Source organism: Arabidopsis lyrata (genome assembly GCF_000004255.2).
Source record: "Arabidopsis lyrata subsp. lyrata unplaced genomic scaffold ARALYscaffold_1, whole genome shotgun sequence".
NCBI lineage: Eukaryota > Viridiplantae > Streptophyta > Magnoliopsida > Brassicales > Brassicaceae > Arabidopsis > Arabidopsis lyrata.
Window position 1 is genome coordinate 17900925 of NW_003302555.1, and position 23583 is coordinate 17924507.

General features: G+C 37.7%; 2 protein-coding genes across 2 annotated transcripts; both read right to left on the reverse strand.

The window, feature by feature from the left end:
• Positions 1 to 4298: 4298 nt before the first annotated feature.
• On the reverse strand, positions 4299 to 7074 carry LOC9327283 (serine hydroxymethyltransferase 7). Its single transcript, XM_002893869.2, has 4 exons — positions 5956 to 7074; positions 5011 to 5416; positions 4825 to 4926; positions 4299 to 4736 (listed from the first exon to the last, which is right to left on the reverse strand). Exons 1-4 carry the CDS (start codon positions 6997 to 6999, stop codon positions 4504 to 4506), a joined length of 1785 nt encoding a protein of 594 aa, XP_002893915.1. The 5' UTR covers positions 7000 to 7074; the 3' UTR covers positions 4299 to 4503.
• A 13748-nt stretch (positions 7075 to 20822) lies between these two features.
• On the reverse strand, positions 20823 to 23459 carry LOC110224830 (meiosis-specific protein ASY2-like). The gene is made up of 5 exons (XM_021012221.1): positions 22847 to 23459; positions 22041 to 22775; positions 21836 to 21963; positions 21075 to 21751; positions 20823 to 21018 (listed from the first exon to the last, which is right to left on the reverse strand). Exons 1-5 carry the CDS (start codon positions 23457 to 23459, stop codon positions 20823 to 20825), a joined length of 2349 nt encoding a protein of 782 aa, XP_020867880.1.
• Positions 23460 to 23583: the final 124 nt, after the last annotated feature.

Genomic DNA, 23583 nt, shown 5'->3' on the forward strand with positions numbered 1-23583 from the left:
TATTATGTACTACTATTATTTACATATTACAAGTGTACAAAAAATAGTTAATTAAAATTTTATGTAGTAATCAAATGAATATAATCTCAAATATTTAATTCAAAAAAATAAATTTTAAAGAATTTCAAAATCAAGATTTAAATTATAGTATCTCGTACACAAAGAAACTAGTTTCATTGAATTGTATATTTATAAAGAAATTAATTTTATCCTAATAAACTATTAAAAATTAAAAAAACATAGGGAAAATTATTTTGCATGATAATTTTATTTGTAGGCGAGTTTTCCTGTATTTTTTCAAATTATTTTAGTTATTTGTGTTTTATATATCATTTGTAGTTTTATTTTCAGATTTAAAAGTAAAGAAAATTAAAAAAAAAAAATGTTGAACCGCCCAATGAGATTTGAAACACACGTTTTCGCTAGCTTTTTCCAGTACCACACATATACAAGGTAAATCCGCACCTAGTATAAAACTTCTATTTTTTTATTATTTTATTTAAAATCTGAAAGATCAAAAGGTGGGTTGAATGGTGACACTTTACATCTCAAAAATCTAGTTCCGCAGCAAAACGCGTTGCCCATTTACTACCATTGTCCTGCACCGCTTATTATGTAGTAGGAGCACTTGTTTTGCATGATGCGTTTTTTTTCAACCGCACCGAAGTAAAACCGCACCGCACCTCTATAATTGTTTGTTCCGCACTGCCCAAACCGATGTCACCAGTCGAAGCCTAAGTTAGTGGCTAATCATATCTAAACTTGGTGGTTTTTATACGATTTGATAGCATAGATAAAAGGTAATAACTGGTTATCGTTAAGAAAATTAAAAAGCTCTTTTATTCTTCGTTTTGTGCTGCAGTATAGATATAAAGTATTTACTTCATTTCTTGTCTAATTAAAAGGCGACACTAATATTACTAAATAATCTCTTATATTATCTAAACTAGGACTCATGTGTCACTGGAGAAAATATTTCAAAAATCGTTTTAAGAACAAAATATTAAACGAAAAGTCATAATGAATTGTAACAATTTTGATTTTTTCAATATTAAATCAATATATACACGAAAATTATAATGAAGAAAACCTTCACAAGCATTTTTTTAGTATATTAGTATTAGAAAAACATTAATTTGTAACTAGAAAAGCTATTCTCAAGTACAAAAGGCATCAAATAAACTAAAAGTTACAACAATTTGATAAATAAGCCAAAATGTTCATTGAGTCGTCAAATAAAACCAAACTCTACTATGTTAAATTAAACGGTAGCAACAATTCATTTATATATATTTTAGTAATTAAATATTTTTTAAAAAATATGACGAACTTTAACTGAGAGACATGACTGTAGATATCAAATATACCAAAAGTTGCATCGGTTCATCAAATATAACAAATGTTGCAAATACTTAAAGATTACAATGGTTCGTGAAACAAAACCAAAAATTGCATTGATTCGTCAAATAAAATAAATGTTGCAATAGTTTAATTAAACAGTTACAATCTCATTTAAATAGATTTTAGTAATTAAAAATTAAGAATACCAAATAATTATTTATGAAAAGTTACAGAAACGGTAGATGATTATATGTTATAATAATTTATAAAATAAATTTAAAATTGCAATTATTCGTGAAATAAACTAAATGTTGCAATAGTTCAACTACACGGTTACAACTGTTTTATGAAGAGTTACAATAAAAAGATACAACCGTAGAAAACATTTACTCGGATTGCAACTTTCTAAAAAAACATAACGTAAAATATATTTTTCTAAAAAAAACAAATAAATGAAATGTTGCGATGTACCAAAAGTTACAACTGTTTGTCTAGTTCGTCAAAAAAAAACTAAAGATTACAACGGTTCATAAAACAAATCCAAAAGTTGCAATGATTCGTCAAATAAACCAAATGTTGCAACGGTTCAATTAAACAGTTACAATCTCATTTAAATATCTTTTTGTAGTTGAAAATTAAAAATAATAATTTATGAAAATTATATCGAGAGACGTGACGGTAGATAATTAAATGTTATAGCGATTTATAAAATAAACCAAATGTTGCAATTGTTCGTGAAATAAGCTAAATATATAAACCAAAAATTGCAATGTTCGTAAAATAAACTAAATATTGCAATGATTTGAGTAAACGGTTGCAATTGTTTATGAAGAGTTACAATAAAAAGATGCAACCGTAGAAGACATTCAGATTGCAATTTTCTAAAAATATCATAACCGTAAAATATTTATTTTAGTTGAAAAAAATAACGAAAAATTGCGATTAAAAAACACCACCGTTCACAAGTACAAAATGCATTTATTGAGATTATTATTATTTGTAGATTATTCTACTTGTGTTGTAGTAATAATTCATATGAAAGAGGTTACTTAAAGACTACACTTTTAGTGAGGTTTGTTTCAAACGATTCCAACAAGCTTTAAGATTTAAAATCCAATAATTTCGCAAAACACGATAACATTAACTTTTGGTGAAATTGGCTAAAGAAGATTTGTCTATCTAATAATAGATCCATCAATTAAACATCATTTTTGGTGACTTGTGGAATTAGATCATGGACATATATATTATAAATATCAGAAACTATATAGGTGTAGCAATTCAATCTATGATGAACTAAAAAAAGTAAAATAAATTAATCGATTATGAAGTGTACAATTGTCATACATATTAGAGAAAATTCACTACTTGTACAACTCTTGCATCATTTTGATCATCAATTTGAAATAGTCCATCTCAAAACTTTAAAATATAAGCTTTCTTGATTTAAGGATGTTCTTTATTGCCCAAACAAAAGCTTTTACTTCCAAATATAGCGGAGTCATTTGGCTCCTAACAACTTAGAAGAGATATATTACATAGTTTAGGTTTTAGAAAGTATCTAAATATAATCATAGGGTTATTACATAACATATGAAATTGGTGATTCTTTTTTGTTTGAACTTATAAAAACCTTTGAAATTTAAAAGAAGGGATAAGTAACTTTGTAGTAAAGTCATTTTTTTTTTCAAAATGCCAACTCATGATTTTTGTTCTTTCTTCTTCTTTTTTTTTTTTTTTTTTTTTTTTGTCAGCAATTCATTTTCATTCATAAGGTCCACTGGGCAGATACATAAGGGGCTGAAGCTAGGCCTGAGCGTTCGGATATTCGGATCGGGTTCGGGTTTTTCGGGATTAGAAAACTAAGACCCGTTCGGGTATTTTAAAACTTCGGGTTCGGGTCGGGTTCGGGTCGGATATTTCGTGTTCGGATTCGGGTTTACCCGAAGTATCCAAATATTAGAAATTTTGTATTCGATTCTATGCAAAGTATTGAAAAATACTCAAAAAATCTATAAAATCTAAGTATTTTATACCCGAATGTAACCCAAAGTAGTTAAAACATCCGGAAATATCTTAACATCCGAATAATTTAGGCATTTAGGTTATTACAAGTATAAATATTACTAATATATTATAACTATGTACTTATATTTGGGTATATTTAGGTACTTGTTCGGGTTCGAGTTCGGGTCGGGTTCGGATTCGGATTTTCGGGTTGTGAAGTTTAAAACCCGTTCGGGTATTTTAAAACTTCGGGTGCGGATTCGGATCGGGTTCGGATCGGGTTTTTCGGGTCGGATTCGGTTCGGTTCTTCGGGTTCGGGTATTATGCCCAGGCCTAGCTGAAGCGCAAGAAGATTACAAGCAAAAGTTAACAGCCCAAAATAAAACATAATTTTGACATGTGTAGGATACGTGTTCTTCTCCAGGCCACGCGTCAAGACATAGAGCATCACCGTCAACATTCGCCGGACATCGCAGGACTCCAATCAGCCACTGCCGAATAGCCGAGGAGCGATGAGAATCCTACTTCTGCCGATCTCGAATCCTAGCCAAAACATCAAGAAACTTCCGGATCGATTGAAAGAAAACACTTCAAAATTCTCTGAGCAACACTATCTCCGGGGAAGCTCCACCACTGGCCTCACCCAACTTGATGTGGTCTTGCTCTTACTTCATGAGCAAAAAGAAGTGACGAAAAAATTACTTCTCGAGAGGATTGGAGGGATCAGATAAGCTTTTGAAGAAAAACAGAGACGAGAACAGGCACAGAGGAAAATAGATCATTCTCGCTAGAGCGAGAGACAAAAACCGGACGAAGCCGGATACGAAAATCCGACAAAAGCCGGAAATTATTTAGCTCGTACGAAGACGAGAGTATATATAACTCTAGAGAAATCCAGAATCAAAACCAAACCAACAGTAAGCTTCTCTGCTCTAAAAGATTAAAGATAGAGATCAGTAAATTTTTAGTAAATCATTCCCATCTATCAAAATGTGTACAGAATTACAATGGAAAAAAAAATGCAAATCAATCCCAAGATAAAATATATATTTACTCTAATTTACAAAATAGAACTCCAAAAAAAAAAAAAAAATACTTATCCCAAAGATAAGATAAATTCATCTGTAAAGAAAGCTGTTGTGTGGAAATTTCTTTCATTCAATTCGAATAAGTGAAGCAGGCATCTCATACTGCAAAGCAAAAGCTTCGACTCGGTTTCTAAGCTCAGCTATGTCTTTGTTGGTGCATAAACTTTTCACAAACTCCTTGTGTGACTTCCCATGCTCTCTCTGCAATGCACTCGTTATCTGAGCCGCCTTTATCAGAAAATCCGCCATTGTCTCGAAATCAGACTCTATACAGCCTCGGGTTGTCATCGCAGGTGTCCCTATTTATAAAAGAGGTTCGATATCAATATGAATGTGACAGGTCACTAAATTAAAAACAAAATGCAAACCAATCAATCTGTGCTTTACCTATTCTTACACCTCCAGGAGATATTGTACCATTGTCCCCGAATATAGCTGTCTTGTTTAAAGTGATATGGCACATCTCACACACTTTCTCGTAGACTTTCCCTGGAAAAGAAGATACAAACATAATCAGACAAAATTCTAACTTTGGCTCGATGAGTGAGTGGATAGGTTGAGTGATTTTAGTACCTGTTAAGCCCATAGGAGTGAGATCCCACAGCAACAAATGGTTGTCTGTGCCACCTGTAACCAGTCTGCATTTTCTTCTAAGCAGAGCTGCTGCTAAAGCTTGGGCGTTTTTCTTCATCTGTTGTATGTAAGCTTTGTACTCTGGAGTGGCCACTTGTTTCAAGGCAATGGCAAGAGCTGCGATATGGTTGTTGTGTGGACCTCCTTGTAGCGATGGAAAAACAGCAAAGTTGATCTTTTCCTCTAAATCGTAATGCGTGGAAGTGTCAGAATGGCTAGAGTGATGGCCCTGCTTTCTTATCTTTGGGCCTCTCCTGTAGAAGATGATACCTCCTCTAGGACCACGTAGACCTTTGTGGGTAGTGGAGGTAACTATGTCACAGTGATCAAATGGATTTGAACATTCCTGTAGATAACAAAAATACCAAACCAAATTCAGAAACAAACTTTCCTGGATAACAAAAGTTGACATATCAGAATAATTTAACACCATTTCCTAACGTATATTGACCGATACACCAAAGTCCAGCTATCATATCTGTAATACAAGATGAAGCAATCTAATAACAAATGTCAGACATATTATAATAGTTTCAAACCATTTCCTTTTGAATATTGACCAACACACCAAAAACCCAATCATCATATCAATTTCTTAAATGTAAACTTTACTATCCACTAAGTATAAGAAGCTTCAATTACTAATCATTTCAAAGTCACCACAGAAAAAGACTTTGCATAGATAGTGGTCAAACCATCTAAAATTTCAATAGAACAATCATAACACGAACGCAGAATATCAATACATGGCCTAACCAAATTGAAACTGTCTGATACTAGATGTTTTAACTCTGGAAAAACAAGTCCTAGACATGCAATCGAAACCATGGAGAATTTAAGATATAATCAACACAATAACACAAGTAGTAGATGATTGATTCGAACCTTAGTCGCAACAAGCCCGCTTATATGAGCCATATCACACATCAAAACAGCTCCACACTTGTCTGCAATCTGTCTAACCCTTGCAAAATCCCAATCCCTAGGATAAGAACTCCCTCCACAAATAAGAATCTTTGGACGGTAATCAAGCGCCTTATCTTCAAGCTTATCATAATCAATATACCCAGTTTGAGGATTCACTTTATAAGGAAAACTCTCAAAGAAAATCGAAGCAGCAGAAATCTTCTTCCCACCAGGAGTACAATAACCATGACTCATATGACCACCAGAAGGAGAATCAAGCCCCATAATCCGTTCACCGGGCAATAAAAGTCCGGTATACACCGCAAAATTAGCAGAAGTACAAGAATACGGCTGAACATTAACACCCCATTTATCAGATTCAAGACCAAACGCAGTAAGAGCTCTTTCAATACACAGATTCTCAATCTGATCAATATATTGATTCCCAGTATAGTATCTAGCTCCAGGCATACCTTCAGAGTATTTATTCGTCAAATGACTACCTAAAGCTTCCATTACAGCTCTACACACGAAATTCTCAGAAGCAATCAATTCAATTCCTCTTACTTGTCGTTGCTTCTCTTTCTCCATAAGCTCGTGAATATCAGGATCCGCCAAATGAATTGGTTGATCACCCCAAGCTCGTACAGCAGCACGTCTCGATTCCAGATCTGTATCACCAATGGAACTTCTCTTCGGATGCTTTGCTTGAGTTAACAACAGTGGACAATCTCTTTGCCTTTTGAGACACATATGATGACCTAAGATTCTGAAATGCTCATCTTCTTTCTGATCTCCTCCGTCTTTCTTCGGCTCTTCGACGGTGATCTTCTCGACTTTTTGTTCGAGTAATTGCAACGGAATCGGAGGGAAAGTTGTTGGTAATGATCGGAAGCTTTGATCGACTTGTAGATTGATCGAATCGTCTGCGATTGGAGCTCTTGGTGTTGGAGTTGGAGTCATTGATGCGTGAGAACAACCAAACCCTAATTGAAAATTAGATTGAGAGCGGCTCAAATCCATAAAATTTGAAGAAGATGAAGATTGAGATTTTTTGGCCAATTTTAGGGTTTTTTGTTTTTTCGCTTTTTGGTTCTGTGGATTTGAGAAGAAGAGAAGGAACAAATAAATGAGACATGTGAACGCGAAGACGAATGATTTTTTGGGGGAGATTACCGGGTACCGGGAATAGAGAGTTATGTATCTGGACGCTTTTTGGGTTTGGTTCGCTTATGCGATGGACTTTGTCGACTGGTTATAGCCGGTAGTATTAGGATCGTGTCAATTTGACGGAAAAAGTGGGTTTCTAAAGCTAATCTAGCCCAAAAAGTAATATAGATTCATTTTGACGATATAAAACGTTTTTTGTTAGAAAAATTTAGCTATTAAAGTGCAAAGATAAGTTTTAACAAATATTTTATTATTATGCAACTATGCAAGATTAGCTTTTGATCTCCTTAAACAGTTTTTTCTTACTTAGGCTTCAAATAGTGACAGCGGTACGGGATATACGGTTTTAGAAGTGCGGTGCGGTTTAGAAAAACGTATTATGCGGAACAAGTGCGAATGGTGACTATAATAAATACAGTGCGGATATAATAATAATCACATTTCAACTAATTTTTTAAAATACTTCGGTGACCAAATTAATTTGCTTTTTGGATAAACTGTATTAACAGATGTAATTGATTTTGTAGAATTTTTTTCCAAATTTTTTAAATTAAAAAATTAAAATATACAAACTGAACCGCACCCTAAACACACCTAAAATCATGCGTAACTATTGTGTGCAGCGTTTCATCAGTTTTGTGTAGGCACGATTCCCAAAGATGGTACATAAAATATTTTTGATTTTTGAATTATTTGATAACCGCACCCTGTTGTTGTTATAATAATTGTTGAATGGTGTCAAAATTATTAAACCACTTACAAACCGCTCGTTACGCGCGATCCATTCACGGCCTTAAGTGATTAGACTATGAAGGGATGTTTAACAAAAAGTAGACCATACCAATTGGATCAAGATTTTTGAACGCTAAAAAGTTTAAAGTGGGCAAAATGTGATGGAGTTGGACTATGGTATGTGTTGTATGCAATAGCTTAGATTTTTCTTTGAATAGTGAAAACCGGACTAGTATATGCCTACATGTGTAGAAAAATATAACCAATTAAACATTAACAACAACATATTTTTTTTTTTTAAAAGTATTACAATTACAAACTAAAATCTATTATTTCGATTTTTCCATAATATCGGCAATAATTTTGCAGATGTTTGTCATATATTGTACTAGATCATCACCCATACTACAGTACGGGTTGAATTTCATTTATTACAAAATTTATATATTATATAGTTATAGAATAAAATCGTGATATATTATAATAGTAAGTAAAAAATATTAATTTTTTTATGTCAGTCCATATATATAATATTAGAATGAATATATTTTTATTTTTCTGTAATCCTCAATTATGGATATATTTTTTAAAGATATGAAAACGGAAATTAATATTATTTTCAAAAAAAATAATATTGTTTGAACAATGAGTTAATTTATGTTAACAACCACAAAATGAGAGTGCATATAATTTAGTTAGATCAAAAATCAAAATATCATAAATGAATCGCATCTAAAACGTAGATTATTTTGAATTAGTTAAAAAAGTTAGCTATTATTTTGAATTAATTTAGGAAATTATTTTTTCAAATTCTAATTCATTGGTTGTTGAAATAGAGATTTGTTTGAGCTAATTACGGAATTTACCAATTATTCACATAATCGAATATGTTATGAACATCATAATACCAAATTCGATCGGTGTGTGGAGTCTATATTTTCATTTTATAATCCCTATGAAAATATTTTGGCACAATCTATTATTCATTATTTCTAAAATTGCTTGCAGAATTAAATTTTTAAATATTTAGAAGTGTCAAACCTTATTTAACTCATCTCATCATAAAATCTTAAAATGTCATCTATTATAAGGATCATAACTTTCTATCATATAATACATTAATTTTAACCCGCCGCCTACTATAAATATATTAAAAATATCTTTCTAGAAAATCAAATTAGTATTTATAATTTTTTTATCTTTTTAATCGATTAAATATTTATGATATTCTTTAATATATTAAATTAAACTTTTTTTAAATGTTCCAAATTAAAATCTTTAAAAAATTTATTGTAATATGTAAAATTATGAATTTAAAAATTTATATATATGAAATTAAATAGAAATATTCAAATAGTTATAAGGATCATAATTCATTTCATCATATAATACCTTATATTAACCCGCCGCCTATTATAAATATTTGTTTCAAAAAATCAAATTAGAGTATTTATATTTCTTAACTTTGATCTATTAAGTATTGATGATATTAAAAAAATGAATATATTACTCAAATATGAATTTTTGACCCGTTAAATTTGTTCTTTCATACATTGAACAATTTATATTCGTTTTTAAAAATTCAAATCTTTGTATATGCGGAAAAAATCACTTTTTTTTTTTATTATGTAGATGATATAATAATTTATTTATTTTATAGAAATAGAATAATATAAAGATGAGAGGTGAAGTATAATGATTAATAACAAATTAATGTGATAAGTTAGATATCAAATCTTATATGTTCATTTTGATTTAAAATTAATAATAGATTTTCGTTTTTATAATTAAATTAAATTAATTAAATTGCATAAAATAGTATTTGACTTGTTTATCCTTAATGAGTTGATTTAATTTACTCTATAAAATTTTATTTCTAATGGAATTCTTAAGTAAATTCTTACAAAAGGGAATGTTAGTTAAGGGTATCTTATAAAGTGTACACCCCAAATAATAGTATAGGATGTCTCCTCCCTTGGCTTCAGCTATTCATTTGATTCATTTACTACGTTTTTTGTATGCATTCTATAAAATCTTAACAAAAGTTTATATACGAAAATTTTGAAATTCAGATGAAATTTTGAAAATTATGAAAACTCTACGAATTAAAATAATAAAAAAAAATGTTACAACGTGCAAAAGCAAAAGATGTGTAAAGGTCTAACTAGTCTAAATTTAGCGGGTGCGATTGAAACTGCGAAAGCGGACGGTTGCGGTTTCAAGCATTATGAAGCATTTTGACTGACTGGTTTAACACTTAAAAATTGGTGCCTTTTGCGGGTGTTTTATGACTGGTTAACAAGCAGATGCGACATAGGTTAAATAAAAATGACCAAAAGAAATATAATCTATAATTATAAAATGTAAAAAACAAACACCAAATATTTATATTATTATGATAAAATTTAAAAATTTAAATATAAGTAATAAGAAAAACAATATATAAAGTTCTACATAATTATTTCAAAAACAAATAAATTTCATAGTTAAATGTTTATTACTTCATGTATTTGGTTTCATCACTAAAAACTGTATTAATTAAGTAATATGACAAAATAAAAAAAATATGACAAACTACAAAAAATATGTTTGTATTCGTAGATCTTCAGGATTAATAATCCTATACTATTATTTGGGGAGTACAATTTACAATGGGAGACTCACAAAAATGCCCCTTTTTCAATACCCCTTTTCAAAAATGCCCCTTTTGGCTGTCTATTTTTAAAAATACCCCTTTTTATATACAAAATGACTAAATTACCCTTCTTTTAATAAAAGATATCACAAATATATAAGGAAATATAACAAAATTAGGTCCACAAAATACAAAAAATATTTTTTGGCGGGAAAAGTGATTCCGCAATTTTTCCCGCCAAAACACTTGTAAAAAGTTGTAAAACCTTTAAAATACCTTGTAAAATTTTTCCGCAATTTTTTTGGCGTTAAATTTTTGGCGGGAAAAATTTACAAGGTATTTTAAAGGTTTTTTTACCGGATATTTATAAGGTTTTACAATGTATTTTAAAAGGTTTTACAACGTATTTATAAGATATTTATAAGATATTATAAGATTTTACAAGCTATTTTATAAGGTTTTACAAGTTATAAGGTTTTACAAGTTTTTTATAAGGTTTTATAAGTTATAAATACCTTATAAAACCTTATAAGTACCTTGTAAACCCTTTTAAAATACATTGTAAAACCTTACAAAACACTTGTAAATACTCCGTAAAACCTTTAAAATACCTTGTAAATTTTTTCCGCCAAAAAAATTTCGCCAAAAAAATTGCGGAATCACTTTTCCCGCAAAAAAATATATTTGGCGGGAAAAATTTTACAAGGTATTTTAAAGGTTTTTACAAGTGTTTTGGCGGAAAATTGCGGGATCACTTTTCCCGCCAAAAAATATTTTGTATTTTGTTGACCTAATTTTGTTTCAAATAAGGGTAAAATGGAAATTAAAAATTAAAAGAGGGCAAACTTAAAAATGGACTCTCAAAAGAGGCATTTTTGAAAAGGGGTATTGAAAAATGGGCATTTTTAACAATTTCTCATTTACAATTAGCCTTAATTAACCTTTGTTGGTGTCGGATCCCGCACCAGAAGTCCGAGACCAACCAAAGATTGCCACGTAGTCAAGACAATGGTCCATAAAGAATGAAGCCCATTGTACCCATGAGCCGAAGGAACGGTCGAAGTGGTTGTCACCACTTCGGGAATCCGAAGTGACTGCACTGTGACATGAGTTCGGTGTAGAAGACACGGGCAAGTCGGTTCAAGGATACTCGGGCTAAAAGGCGAAGCCCATGAAGATCAGAGTCAATTCAAATTCAAACGTTGAGGCATTAAAGCCGAAGATCAAAACGGACACATTTAAGAGAGAATAATTATACTTAATTAGCCACTTTAAATGTCGTTTCTCTATGTATAAATATAAAGGCCAATGGCCATGTAAAGGGGGATCTTCCTCTCAAGAAAGAAATACTATAGCAATTTTCGTAGCAATTTATAAGTTTTTACATATTCATTTTTGTCCCTCAAGAATAATCTTTCCTACTTAATAAAATACTTGAGTGTGTGAATCCGACATCCACATTTTGGCGCACACCGTGGGGCTATTTGCGCCTCCGCTATAATTCCAGGAGGAATTTGACAAAGCCCCTTTAATCGCTCAAGGAATTGAAGAGTACAGGTGGATTTGTAATGAGGACCGGCGATATCGTTAGGACGAGTGCATTCGTCATTACTAGAACGCCTCTCGTCGTAAGACGGAGATTCGGGTCTTTCAGAATCAGAAGTCATCGGATAAAAATGAAAAATTCAAGATCCGGCGAAGAGAGGTTCGGCGAAGAAAAGTAGAGAGAAGTTTTGATTAAAGCACAAAAGTAAAAGAAGGAAGTAATGGTGGAAAAAAGTTACCTCACACAAACTAATGATGAAACCGCCTTGGAAGTTGTGTGGGAAGTGGGAAGGTTTTTTCCCGTTTTAATAGTAATTAATTAATATATGGTCATAATGATGACTGATGTCAATCGGGTAAAAATGGCTAGTGCCGAAATTAAAGGAGTGATGAGATTTTCGGCGGGAAATCAGAAAGATTCTCGAGCGCAATCTTTGGTCATTTAAAGCATTTAAAGTCCTCCGAATCGGAATGACACTTCGAAGAACTTGGGGGGGCTAATTGTTGGTGTCGGATCCCGCACCAGAAGTCCGAGACCAACCAAAGATTGCCACGTAGTCAAGACAATGGTCCATAAAGAATGAAGCCCATTGTACCCATGAGCCGAAGGAACGGTCGAAGTGGTTGTCACCACTTCGGGAATCCGAAGTGACTGCACTGTGACATGAGTTCGGTGTAGAAGACACGGGCAAGTCGGTTCAAGGATACTCGGGCCAAAAGGCGAAGCCCATGAAGATCAGAGTCAATTCAAATTCAAACGTTGAGGCATTAAAGCCGAAGATCAAAACGGACACATTTAAGAGAGAATAATTATACTTAATTAGCCACTTTAAATGTCGTTTCTCTATGTATAAATATAAAGGCCAATGGCCATGTAAAGGGGGATCTTCCTCTCAAGAAAGAAATACTAAAGCAATTTTCGTAGCAATTTATAAGTTTTTACATATTCATTTTTGTCCCTCAAGAATAATCTTTCCTACTTAATAAAATACTTGAGTGTGTGAATCCGACATCCACATTTTGGCGCCGCCTGTGGGGAGATAGGATTCTTGAGTGGTCAGATTTTTCTTTACTACATTTCCGAGATAAGCAACAATGTCCGGAGGAGACGCCGTTGAGACATCATTGGCCGAAACCCTCAAAACTATGCAGCAAACCATGTCGGACATATCACAAAAGTTCTCGGATGTGGAAAAGGCCGTCGATACGTTGCAAACATCCCAGGTATCTCTTAGTCAAAACGTCAATACTATACAAACTCGTGTTCGCTCTTTAAGTGCAGGAAACCTTGTGGGAATCCGAAGAGGGATATTCAACTCGCCAAGTTCCGCTGCACGAAATGAAACCAGCGGACAAACAACTCCCGGTGCTACTAATAATGTAGCTCAGACGTTGGAAGAAGAGACACAGCTCGGGGATGAAGAACAACTTGCAGCTCAGTACGAGCAGGAGAACCTCGACCAGTTCGAGACCATGAGGAAGGTTAGCCAGGAGTTAAAAGAAATGAAATCAAAATTTCATCAAGCTACAAGTTCGGAGCCAGACATCAATCGAGTCATTGAAGAAGCTAGGCGAACACCTTTCATCTCGCGAATTGCAAGTTTGAGGATCAAAGATTCCCGGAAGCTCAAGTTGGACCCTTACAGCGGATTGGAGGATCCAAAAAGCTATCTCGCAGCTTTTCTGATCGCTGCTGGAAGAGTCGAATTGGATGAAGCTGATGAGGACGCAGGCTACTGCAAGCTTTTTTCGGAGAATCTATGTGGCCAAGCTCTAATGTGGTTCACCCAATTAGAGCCGGGTTCGATCAGTAATTTCGACGAACTATCAGCCGTATTCTTAAAGTAATACTCCATCCTTATGGATAAAAGCGTTTCAGATGCCGATCTTTGGAACTTATCGCAAGGATCTAATGAGTCACTTCGAGTTTTCATCACCAAATTCAAAGGAGTGCTGTCAAAGCTCCCAAGAATCTCGCAGCAATCAGCTTTATCTGTCCTACGAAAAGGATTGCGACATGATTCAAGGTTTAAAGAAGACTTAATACTTCATAAACCAGACACAATTCAGGATGCACTCTTTCGCGCGAACAACTGGATGGAGGTAGAGGACGAAAAAGAAAGTTTTGCCAAAAGAAATAAACAAGAAAAGCCAGCAATCACCGTCCCTACCAAGAAGTTCGAGCCTAGGGAGAGCAAAGGGCCAAAGAAGTTTGGGTCGCAACCCTTCAACAATACCGTCGGAAAGCAATTCCAAGGGAAAGGAAGATCAAACACTTGGGTCCGTGATGAAAGTCTATATTGCGACATTCATAAAGTAACCGGACATTTAACCAAGGATTGCAGCGTTCTTAAAAGGCACCTCGCAGAGCTTTGGGCTAGTGGAGATCTTTCCAAATTCGATATAAAAGATTTTGTGAAGGAATACCACGAAGCAAAGGAAAGTTCCAAAGATCAAAATTCTAAAAGACCAAGGTTAACCAACGAGGAAGAGCCAAGGAATTCTAAGGGTAAGATCAATGTTATTCTAGGAGGTTCCAGATTTTGCGGAGATTCGATAAGTTCCATCAAGAAACATAGACGAAATATCCTACTCAAAGCAAGCTTAAGCGAAGAAGTCGATTTTCAAGGTGCATCAATATCATTTAATGAAGAAGAAACGCGGTACCTCGAAAGACCTCATGATGATGCTCTAGTCATTACCCTTGACGTTGCCAACTTCGAAGTATCAAGGATCCTTATAGATACAGGCAGTTCGGTCGATTTGATCTTTTTAAGTACTTTAGAAAGAATGGGAATTAGTCGGGCGGATATAGTGGGGCCTCCGTCTCCATTAGTTGCATTCACAAGTAAATCAGCCATGTCTCTCGGGACAATCAAGCTACCGGTCCTTGCCAAAAAAGTATCGAAGATCGTGGACTTCGTTGTCTTCGATAAGCCCGCAGCTTACAACATCATCCTCGGTACTCCCTGGATTTATCAAATGAAAGCAGTCCCCTCTACATATCATCAATGTATCAAATTTCCAACGTCAAGAGGAGTGGAAACAATTCGGGGAGATCAAGAAGCTTCACGGACGTGTTATCTAGCTAGCCACCGTATGAAAATTCAATAGCAATTAACGAAGCCCGCAAAAGAAGGACTAAGAACAAAATTTCCTAGCGGGCAAAAGAAAGAAGATATAGTAATCGAAGTGGTGTTGGAAGAAGATAAGCCGGACCAGAAAATTCGAATTGGGGCAACTTTGACTGGCCAAATAAAAGAAGCTTTGATCGAACTCTTAAGGAAAAACAAAACATCGTTTGCATGGTCAGCAGCGGACATGCCCGGCATAAATCCAAGTATAATTTGTCATGAACTAAACGTGGATCCAAGCTTCAAACCGGTGAAACAAAAAAGAAGAAAGCTTGGAGTGGAGCGAGCGAAAATAGTAAATGACGAAGTGGATAAACTTTTGAAGATAGGGTCCATAAGAGAAGTGCAATACCCGGAATGGGTAGCAAACACTGTCGTTGTCAAAAAGAAGAATGGGAAAGATAGGGTTTGCATCGATTTCACAGACCTAAATAAAGCATGTCCCAAAGATAGTTTCCCGCTCCCGCATATAGATCGACTTGTAGAGTCCACCGCTGGAAACGAGCTGTTAACATTCATGGACGCCTTCTCGGGTTATAATCAAATAATGATGAACCCCGAAGATCAAGAAAAGATGTTGTTTATCACTGATAGAGGTATCTATTGTTACAAGGTAATGCCTTTTGGTTTGAAAAATGCAGGAGCAACATATCAACGGTTGGTTAACAAGATGTTCCATAATCATCTCGGGAAAACAATGGAAGTCTACATAGATGATATGTTGGTTAAATCGTTAAAGAAAGAGGATCACGTTAAGCATTTAGAGGAATGCTTTGATATTCTCAATAAGTATCAAATGAAGCTGAACCCGGCGAAATGCACATTTGGAGTCCCATCCGGGGAATTTCTTGGCTATGTCGTGACAGAAAGAGGGATTGAAGCCAATCCAAATCAAATTAACGCCTTTCTAAACATGCCATCTCCAAGAAACTTCAAAGAAGTACAACGGTTGACTGGGCGGATTGCGGCTTTGAATCGTTTTATCTCGAGATCAACAGATAAGTCGTTACCTTTCTACCAAATTCTAAAAGGGAACAAAGGATTCCTTTGGGATGAGAAGTGTGAAGAAGCTTTTGGGCAGCTTAAGGCATACTTAACCACTCCACCTATACTGTCCAAACCGGAAGTGGATGAAAAACTTTATTTGTACGTGTCGGTTTCAAACCACGCGGTTAGTGGAGTCTTGGTTCGGGAAGACCGTGGGGAGCAAAAACCAATTTACTACGTAAGCAAGTCAATGACGGATCCAGAAACCAGATACACAATAATGGAAAAACTCGCACTCGCGGTGGTGACTTCGGCCCGAAAGTTGCGCCCATATTTTCAATCCCATTCGGTTGAAGTATTAACCAACCAGCCACTCCGAACAATACTTCATAGTCCAAGTCAGTCCGGACGTTTGGCGAAATGGGCGGTGGAGTTAAGCGAGTACGATATAGAATTCAAAAGCCGGATCAGTATGAAAGCTCAGGTTTTAGCAGATTTCTTAACCGAGTTACCAATACCTGGAACGGTAGAGCAGCCGGAGAACCAAACTTGGAAATTACACGTAGACGGGTCTTCAACAAAGCAAGGATCCGGAGTGGGAATCAAGTTGGAATCTCCAACATCAGAAATTCTAGAACAATCATTCCGGTTGTTATTCAATGCCTCCAACAACGAGGCAGAATACGAAGCCCTGATTGCCGGTCTTCGATTAGCACAAGGAGTTGGAGCTAAGGAAGTATTGGCTTATTGCGATTCGCAATTAGTAGTTAACCAATTTAATGGAGACTATGAAGCCAAAGATTCAAGAATGGAAGCGTACCTCGAAGTGGTGAAGGGTTTATCTAAAACTTTCTCGAAATTCGAATTAATCCGCGTACCTCGGGGAGAGAATACAACTGCGGATGCACTTGCCGCATTGGCGTCAACATCAGATCCTGAGTTAAAGAGAGTTATTCCAGTAGAATGCATTTCGGAGCGAAGCATTCAAGACAGCAAAGAAACCCTCGTCGTTACAAGGTCTTGAGCAGCGGCACGCGACCGTGGCGAACCAGATATCGAACCGCCACCCAACAAACGAAGGAAGTCAAAGGGATCGAATACATCTAACAAGGAACCCGTTGTCTTAGCTGAAGAGGTGATTCCAGAAACGGTGTTAGAAACCGAGCCGTTAATCGAGGAGGATGTTCTTGAACCAAACGAGCATCCCGAGCCAGAGCCACGAGTATTTCACAAAGTTGACCAAATTCCGGCTAAAGACTGGGGGGCTGACTGGAGGGAGCCAATAAAGCACTACATCTTGACAGGTGAGCTCCCAAAGAATAAATGGCAGGCCAGGAAAATGAAAATCGTTAGCGCGAAATTTTGTCTGTCAAAGGATGCGTTATATAGACGAGGTGTCAGTGACCCTTACCTATTATGCATTTTTGGGCCCGAAGTCGAAATCGTCATGAGCGAAGTGCATGAAGGATTATGTGGGAGTCATTCATCAGGAAGAGCTATGGCTTTTAAAGTTAAAAGAATGGGATATTATTGGCCCACTATGATCACAGATTGTGTTAAGTTCGCCCAAAGATGCAAGCGCTGCCAACTCCATGGACCATTGATCCATCAACCGTCGGAATTATTCTCCTCCATTTCCGCCCCATACCCGTTTATGAGGTGGTCAATGGACATCATGGACCATTGCACAAGTCAACTCGAGGTGTACAATACCTTTTAGTCCTTATGGACTACTTTTCAAAATGGATTGAAGCTGAGGCGTATGTTGGTATCAAGGATTCGGCGGTGAAGACCTTTATTTGGAAAAACATTATATGTCGACATGGAGTTCCATACGAAATAGTCACTGATAATGGACCGTAATTCATTTCACACGAATTTGATGCCTTTTGTGCGGACTGGGGAATCAAAGTTAGTTATTCTACTCCACGATATCCGCAAGGAAACGGTCAAGCTGAAGCCGCGAACAAGACAATATTAAGCAATCTCAAGAAACGCTTAAGTCATCTAAAGGGAGGATGGTATGAAGAACACCAACCCGTCCTGTGGGCCTATCGTACAACCCCTAGGCGGCCTACAGGAGAAACTCCATTCTCTTTGGTTTACGGCATGGAGGCGGTAGTACCAGCTGAACTCAATGTGCCCGGACTTCGCCGAACAGAAGCACCGTTAAATGAGGAAGAAAATTCAGCAATGCTTAATGATTCACTAGATACTATAAATGAAAGGCGTGATCAAGCTCTAATTCGGATCCAGAATTACCAACAGGCAGCAGCCCGGTATTACAATTCTAAGGTTAAAAGTAGGCCGTTCTTCGTGGGAGATTATGTATTAAGGCGCGTCTTCGACAACAAAAAAGAAGAAGGCGCCGGTAAACTCGGTATTAATTGGGAAGGACCTTACATTATTACCGAAGTGGTTCGGAACGGTGTTTATAGGTTGAAAGACCTAGAAGACAATCCAGTCAAGCGACCTTGGAATGTGATCAACCTGAAGAAGTTTTATGTTTAAAGCTACATACATTGTTTATGTACATGAACTACGGTGTGGCTTGATCCCGAGATGGGTACGTAGGCAGCTCGGAAACGAGTTCAGCTATTAATAAAAATTTGTTTTATTTCTTTATTAAAGGAAAAAGGTTCGACTGTGCGAACAAGTGAAGCAAATAGAAGGTTCGGCTAAGCGAACATACAAGAAATTGGAAATAGAACGTTTATTCAAAAGACGGAATGTCCCTCATCGTACACTTCGGGCTATAAAAATCTTGTTGATGAGCAGAACACTTCAACTCCTTGACCAGCAAGATCGAGGATTGGCATCATGCAGTCCGGAATTCGAGCAAAGTCAGAGATTCCAAGCTCAATCCACTCTCCGGGGTGAGATTCAAGGATGTGAAGATCTCTTGACACCGTAGTAAGCCTGTGTTGCATCCGGTTAATCCTCTTCCGGAGTCTCCTCTTTTCCAACATAAGCTTCCGATGTTGAAGCTCGAGTGCCTCTATGAACGCCGTCGCTGTCCCTTGGTCTCTGATTGGGAGATCCCTGATCAAAGCACATGGGGCTCGGATCTGAGATCTCAAGAAGCCGCGAAGTGGAGGAGGCTGCCTGCTTGGCTCATTTGGAACATCTTCGTTTATCATTCCGAATCTGGAGAAGTCGGGCATAGATTCTGAACAGCGAAGATTGAACTCCATACCTACTAAAATGAAAAGAATGATGAGGAGTAAAGGGAAATTGAGACTATAATTTATAGGAACGTCATATCCCTAGCAAGCTACGGATTCTATCCTAAGAATGGAGTGATTCGCGGAGAGACTTATGCCCTCGAACAGATCCTGCAGTAAAAGACGCATCTCCGAGAATATTTGAAAAGAAAGGAAAGTTGCAAATGTTTCCATAAATAAAAAGGGGCCGAAGCCCATTACGAGTTTAAAATAAGGGAAGAAGTTAAAAAACATTTATGGAAGAGGCTCAGGAACATGCTCCTTCATCGCCGGTTTAGTCTTCGAAGTGGATGCCTTGTTCTTGGCATCCACTTCGGGATGATCCCGAACGCGTTTCCGACAAGTGCTGGCCTCCTCTTCGTCTTCTTCTTCGCTGTTAGATGGAACGGCGCAGACGGGGGCGTTCACGGGACCCGGGACTCCTTTAGCGCGGAGATACATCCGAAGCATCTTCGGGATCTCAGCGACAGAGTCAAAGTTCCGCCATTCCCATTGAAAGGGATCACTTTCCAAGGCCCGTATCTTCCTCTCCACCCGAGCAATGCGAGCCTCGAGTGTTTGCCTTTTGAGGCCCAGCCGCTGCCTCTCTTCACACAAGCGACGGTGCTTGTCGGCAACCTAGCATAAAGATGAGTGAATAAGATGAAACAAAAAGTTTTTAAATCAAAAACTTTAAATATTTACCTTGTCAATAAAATCGCAAGCCTCTTTCTTCTCCTTTGAAGGAAAGTGAAAGACGGCGTGAGGGAAGAGAACGCCGGCCGGTTCAAAGCCGTCGCCGGACAAGAAGAGTGGGCTGCCGGGATCAACGGGGGCTACTTTTTCGTTTTCCATTCTTGAAATATTTCTCAAGTAAGATTCTAAAATCATGTTTAAATAAAGGTTAGAAGTAGGTAAGCCTTTATTTATAATGATTTTAGGGTTTGTCTTGGAACCATAAATCCAATAATGGTAGTGTGTCCGAGTGGTTTAAACCATTTTTGGAAAATCGAGAAAAGGCATTTATTGCATTAAAGACGAGCCGTTTTCCTTACTTATAAGAAGGGAAAGAGCAACCGTCGCATTAACTATAAAAGTTTCTAAGGCCCACGCCCAATAAATTCATCGAGTTGACTAAACCCGAAGTGGGGAACTCGCTTTAAGTCGAGCTCAGTTCTCGCATTCTTAAGAGAAAGGTCTGATCAGCCTAAAAATCTCAAAAGCATAACCACAAGGCCACAAAAGGTTAAAAGCGGACTTTGCAAACCCGCACATAATTTTAACCAAACCCCCTTGGGTCATAACCTAGAAAGGTTTAAAAGCCTCCTCAGGCAAATATCTTGTTCAAAAAAAATAATAAAGCCTCCTTAGGCAAAGACAAGTTCGAAATTAAGTTTTAAAATAAATGGGACAATTCCCAATTTAAAGTGGACACAGCCACTACGGATTGACCTCCACCTCGGACTCCGGCTCAGCTGTCAAAGTTTCGCCCGCCTCTTTAATTGGCGCCTGATCAGATGAAGCTCCCTGACCACCCTCCGCGGTACAACCAACCTCCGGAGTGACCTCCGGTACCATAGGAGCTACGGGCGGGACAACGTCTTCCGTCTCATTTGAGCCTAGAAATAATAATTCCAGTCAATCAAAGGTACAAGGTAAGAAAAGGTAAGCGTCAGGAGCCAAGCGTTACCTGCCCAGTCTAAACCCGATTCACTTATAGGAGGTGATTCAGTAAAGAATTCCTCGAAGTCAAGTGGGTTGAAGGTCGAAGTGGGTAGGGCTGCCAAGCGACTCCGTTTTTCAGAAAGACTAGTTGACAGTTCGGTCCTTTCTTGCTCCTCGGAGAAATCTGCTTCATGGATTTGATCCAACAGAATCAGGTTGCTCTCATGCTCCTTGATGTCTGATTCCAAGTCTGACCTAGCCTTCTCGGTTTGCATGAAGCGGATGGCCCCTTGGATCAACTCCATCCCGCGTCCCTTAACCTCCTTTCTGGCCTTCGATGCCGACCTTGCCAACTCGGAATCACGCAACTTGGCCAGCGCCTTGTACTTCGCGTCAAGCTCGATAAGTTGGTTGTTCAGGGTATCGGCGGTTGATTCGGATTCATGAAGTCTACCCTGAACACCAGAAATTTCATCCTGGAGTTTGTAGTTCCGATCGTACTGGTCTTGCAGCTCCCCCTTTATCTGCGCAAGCTCGGATGTTAAACTGTCGACTTTGTCCTCCAGATCGTGCTTGGAGCCGGCAGAAGAACTGAGTTCAGCCTCAAGGGCAGAGAGTTTCTTCTTCCACGTGTCAATCTCCTTCTCCCGTCCAATGACCAGCCCTTCGTAATGTTCGATCATGTCGTTAAGTTCGCTATGAGCCTGGCATTATACATAAACCCGGGATGGCGAGTCAGTTCGCAGAATGGCAATGCAATAAAAAAAACAACAAAAAACGGAACTAACCCGAGATGAGTGATGCGCGTGAAGCAAATAGCGTTCACGAATCGTAGGGCGCCATTTGTCGAAGTCTGGCAAGATCGAACCCGATCGGGTTTTGAAGCATCGGAAGACGCTGCCTTCTTTCTCCATAGCTGCGAAGAAGGAAGAGTTGTAAAAATCAGAATCTTAATAGAAACAAAAACTCTAGAGTATGTGTAAATCACCAAACCTGAAAGCGATTTGACTTGAGGGACAAGAACGGGCTTTAACTTCGAGGAAGCATCTCGAGGTTCAGAATCTCCCTTTTTAGGAGATGCGCTCCGAGCAGTCTTTTCGCTGTCGGGCTGAGAAGAAGAAGACATGTCAACAGGACGGGGAGGACCCATTGGTACAGTAGGAGGAGATGATCGAGGTGAACGGTCAGTCCGGGCCCTTGATTTCTCCCTTCGCGGAGACGAGTCACTACGGGATGACTTGTCCCTCTTCCTACGAACCAAATTCTTAACTGGTTCACCGCTGAAATCGTCTCGGGAAGGACGAGGAGAATCACGACGAGGAGACCGCTCTCTCCGAGGAGAACGTTCGTCACGGCGTTCGCGACGAGGTGTTAACCTATAAGCAGCAACGGATCTGGCTCCCTCGGAGCTGTTATCATCAACCAGCAGGGTCCTGCTGTAATCTTTTTTGTCAATGGCGGCCGCAAGGAACGCCTTGTTTTCATCACAAGCCTCTGCTATCGGCTTGGAGAGTTTCTTACGCTGGGCAGTAAGGGCCCGAGCTGACATTCCCTGAGTTGAGGGAGGAGGCGGAAGACGATGAAGTAGATTGGGAGGACTCATCCTGAGTTTTCGGTTGGCCTCGACAAACCGATCGAGGGTGAAAGAATTCCAAAGGGTTTCCCCTTCAAGGATTGTTTTGAAGAACCCGACGAATTCTTCGGTCGGGAGAGTTGAAGCGATGAGAGCTGCGAAATGAAACAACGAATTTGGTCAGTAAAGAAATGAACAGGAAAGGAATATACGACCTAGTCTCTACCAGGTTTCGTAGACCACTTCGATGGGAGTACATCGGAAAGATTCCCAATCGAAGCAGGAGTTTTCTTAATCAGAAACCAAGGATGGTGCCAGTTTTCATCCTTGTTCGGGAGGTGCGAGATGACGTTTCTATTGGCATTTGGGTATGCCGAGAAGTATCCCGTTTTCTTTGACGAACTTTGCACACTTAGAAGTTCATTCAGCTCGGGGACTCCAATGACGTAGCCAGCTTCCGCCGCAACGGTTATAATCCCGAGGATAGTTCGGAGGAGATTGGGGGTTAATTGAGGTAAAGCAATCTCGAGAGCCGCCAAGAATCGAACTAGGGCTTCGGGAAGGGGGAAGGTCAATCCGCAGCCCTTGAAGTAAATTTCGTAAACACAAAAGTAGCCGACACGGTGGTTCTCCGGGGATTCCGTAGGATCGGCTATTTGCGCCTCTGCTATAATTCCAGGAGGAATTTGACAAAGCCCCTTTAATCGCTCAAGGGATTGAAGAGTACAGGTGGATTTGTAATGAGGACCGGCGATATCGTTAGGACGAGTGCATTCGTCATTACTAGAACGCCTCTCGTCGTAAGACGGAGATTCGGGTCTTTCAGAATCAGAAGTCATCGGATAAAAATGAAAAATTCAAGATCCGGCGAAGAGAGGTTCGGCGAAGAAAAATAGAGAGAAGTTTTGATTAAAGCACAAAAGTAAAAGAAGGAAGTAATGGTGAAAAAAAGTTACCTCACAC